The 2788-nt window shown below is 52.2% G+C and overlaps 1 protein-coding gene across 1 annotated transcript; it reads right to left on the minus strand.

Moving 5' to 3' along the window:
• Positions 1 to 242: 242 nt before the first annotated feature.
• LOC103707220 (dof zinc finger protein DOF1.7-like) lies at positions 243 to 1446 on the minus strand. Its single transcript, XM_008791623.2, has one exon. The coding sequence runs from the start codon at positions 1422 to 1424 to the stop codon at positions 579 to 581; it is 846 nt and encodes a 281-aa protein (XP_008789845.2). The 5' UTR covers positions 1425 to 1446; the 3' UTR covers positions 243 to 578.
• Between the last annotated feature and the right edge of the window lie 1342 nt (positions 1447 to 2788).

A 2788-nucleotide genomic window follows, 5' to 3' on the forward strand; every position in this document is an offset into this window, starting at 1 on the left:
ACAACAAGGAAAAGCGGCAGACTCACAGGAGCCTGAAACCAATCCACTGCATGTCGTACACTAAAAGCGTATGCATCGCAATTTACGAATCTCCTGTGCTCGTTTCCCATTAATGTCTGCGGTTGGGGACAGGGAGCGATAAAAGAAAAAAGAAGAAGAAAAAGGAGCTCAAACAAATCTCAGACGGGGAAAAGCGCAGGAGAGCGATCCATTTGATCGCATGAATCAAAACACACGTGCACTAAACGGAAAATCTTTTATTATTAGGCAAACCATTCCAGACTCCAAACAAACATATAGCACAAAACAACGGTAACAGGAAACAGAAGTACTCAGAACACTCTCTTTCTGTACTCTTCCTCAATCTACTGAGTTGGCGGCGGCGGCGGAGGCTCTTTGTTCTCCGGAGGCTGATTTCCTTTCTCTCCGCCCACTCTGTCCAACCAAACATACCTCTATCTATTTATATCATAACGGAACATTTTTATTTTGATGATTCCAAAGGTAAGGAAAAAGAACATACGAAAACGACTCGAGACTCCAGGTGGAATGGCTGCCGGGTGACACGGCTCCACTTCTTACATGACGGACGGGGAGGGCGGGGCAGGGTCAAGGCCACGGGCCGACAGATACAGCTTCCAGTCCTCGCCACCGCATTCTTCCTCGGCGAAGATCCCTTCCGCCGTGCTGCTTCCCCCTCCAGCCGGCGGCGCGTTGGCCGTCACAGCGACAGCAGTCGGCACAGTCGTGAACACAGGAGAATTGATGGTCTGCCGCTGCGGCCAGCCGTTTCCAGTCTGGCCCATGGCGGGATACGGGTCCAGCCCCAGCTTGTGCGCAGGCCGGCCGATCCCGCCGAGCCCAAAGTCCAGCATCTGCTGACGCCGCTGCTGCTGCATCTTCTGGTAGTTAAACCCGCCGAACAGGGAAGACGGCAGGGAAACGGCGGAGCTGGCCGGGTAACCCCGGATGATGCCATCGGGGTCGAAGTCCGGCATTGCTTGCAGCCCCCATGAGAAGATCCCTCCCTTCCCATCGCCAAAGAGGATGGAGGACAGCAAGGGAGCGGCAGTAGGAGCGAGATCGGGCAAGCCAGCGGCGCCCCCGTTGGCCAGCATCTCAACTTTGGCGGCGGCGCGGGTGCCGCGGGACTTCCTGCTCCTGCCCTTCCTGGACCCACCGCCCACGGGGACGCTCCGGAGGGCGCCCCCCACGGTCCAGTAGCGCTTGCAGTTGTTGCAGTAATAGCGCGGCTGCAACAGGCTGTAGTTGTTGTAGTAGCAGAACTTTGTGTCCCAAGATCCGCACCTCGGGCATCTCAGCGGCAGCCGCGGCATCTGCGGGTTCTGCTGCAGCTGCTGCTGCACCGGCGGCCTTGTCCTCGGCTTCGCCTTCCTCTCACGCTGCGCCTGCTTGGACGCCATTGCTCTCCCACACTCCCTTTTCTTTCCCTCTTCTAATACTGTGGATGGGAAGAGGGGTGATGGGGGTGGGGGCTATTTATAGAGGGGATTGGGATTTGGGAGGGGCAGGGGCGCTCCTTTGGGCTGGCGCCGGTGCGTTGCATGAGGAGGGGAGTTGTGTTTTGGCGTATCCGGGGAGGGCCTTCTGCCGTTTCTGGCATGGAGAGATTAGAGGGAAGGGCTCAACGTGTCCGTAAGAGGGTTGGGAATCCCCCTGCGCCCACCTCCCCTAAAACCAACGGCTCGGCTCGGCCTCTAGTGATATGAAAACCTCCTCGCAGGAAATCGAAAAAAACTAGAGGTATTTTTCCCAAAACTATATCGTTAGAATCCGCATGAAAATCTCCAGAGATATTTCCAGTCCACTGGAAACCCAGTGATCATAAATGATAATAAGTGAGCAAATAAGAGAGATACGGTATAAGTTTTACCCTGAACTGATTTAATTTTCTCCTTGGTTTCTAGCCATTTACTCATTTATGTATTTCCTTAATTGTTCTTTATTTTATTACTTTCCTCAGGTGGGAGGAAATAGAGGAGGGTGAAGAAGATGCGACGTCGGAGCAGCAAAACAGGACGCGATGGCGGTCGTGGAAGGGTTGCGAAGGATGGGGTGGTTTCTTGCTCTTAAATGTCGCACGGGTCCGACGCACGGGATATGCGTGTGGTGACGCCAGTCTGCTTCAGAATAGCGGTTATCGGTTCGCCGTGCGTGCCAGAGCGCACGAGAGGACAACACCCTGCCTCGTCTACTTCTGTGATAGAATATTCTCTCGATACTCGTTTATTTATAAATTTTATATTTTACTTTTTTATAAGAAAAAATATTGTATGTATTTAACTTATTTTATGTTTATTCTTCAATCATACTTCAATTCAAATGTCGCATAAAGGAATAGAAAGTATTGGCGGGAGGCCTAAGGGGCCGAGTCAATGCAGGCGGAGCCCTGAAGAGCCGAGTCAGTCCTGCTGCCTGCCAACGTGGATGCGCTAGAGGAGTAGAGTGGGTTATACCACTAGGGGGTCTCTGAACCCACTGACGAGTCCCTGTTGGAGTTCGGAGTCGGACGAGGCTTGATCGGAGTCGACTCATGGCGCTATGGCCCCTGCGCTAGTTTAAGGAAATAAAGTTGTGCTTTTAGCTGCGACTCATGGCGGAGGCCTGAAGGGCCGAGCCAGTCCTACCTCCTGCCAACGGAAGTATGCTAAAATGAATGTCAAGGGAAGGGATGTCTTCGTGTACTTATATTAGGACGAGATATGATCAATAGTTTGTAATGAATAAAGCATCTAAAAATTTTACTTAAAAATTTTATGAGTCTCCA

The sequence above is a fragment of the Phoenix dactylifera genome, chromosome 4 (assembly GCF_009389715.1).
Source record: "Phoenix dactylifera cultivar Barhee BC4 chromosome 4, palm_55x_up_171113_PBpolish2nd_filt_p, whole genome shotgun sequence".
NCBI lineage: Eukaryota > Viridiplantae > Streptophyta > Magnoliopsida > Arecales > Arecaceae > Phoenix > Phoenix dactylifera.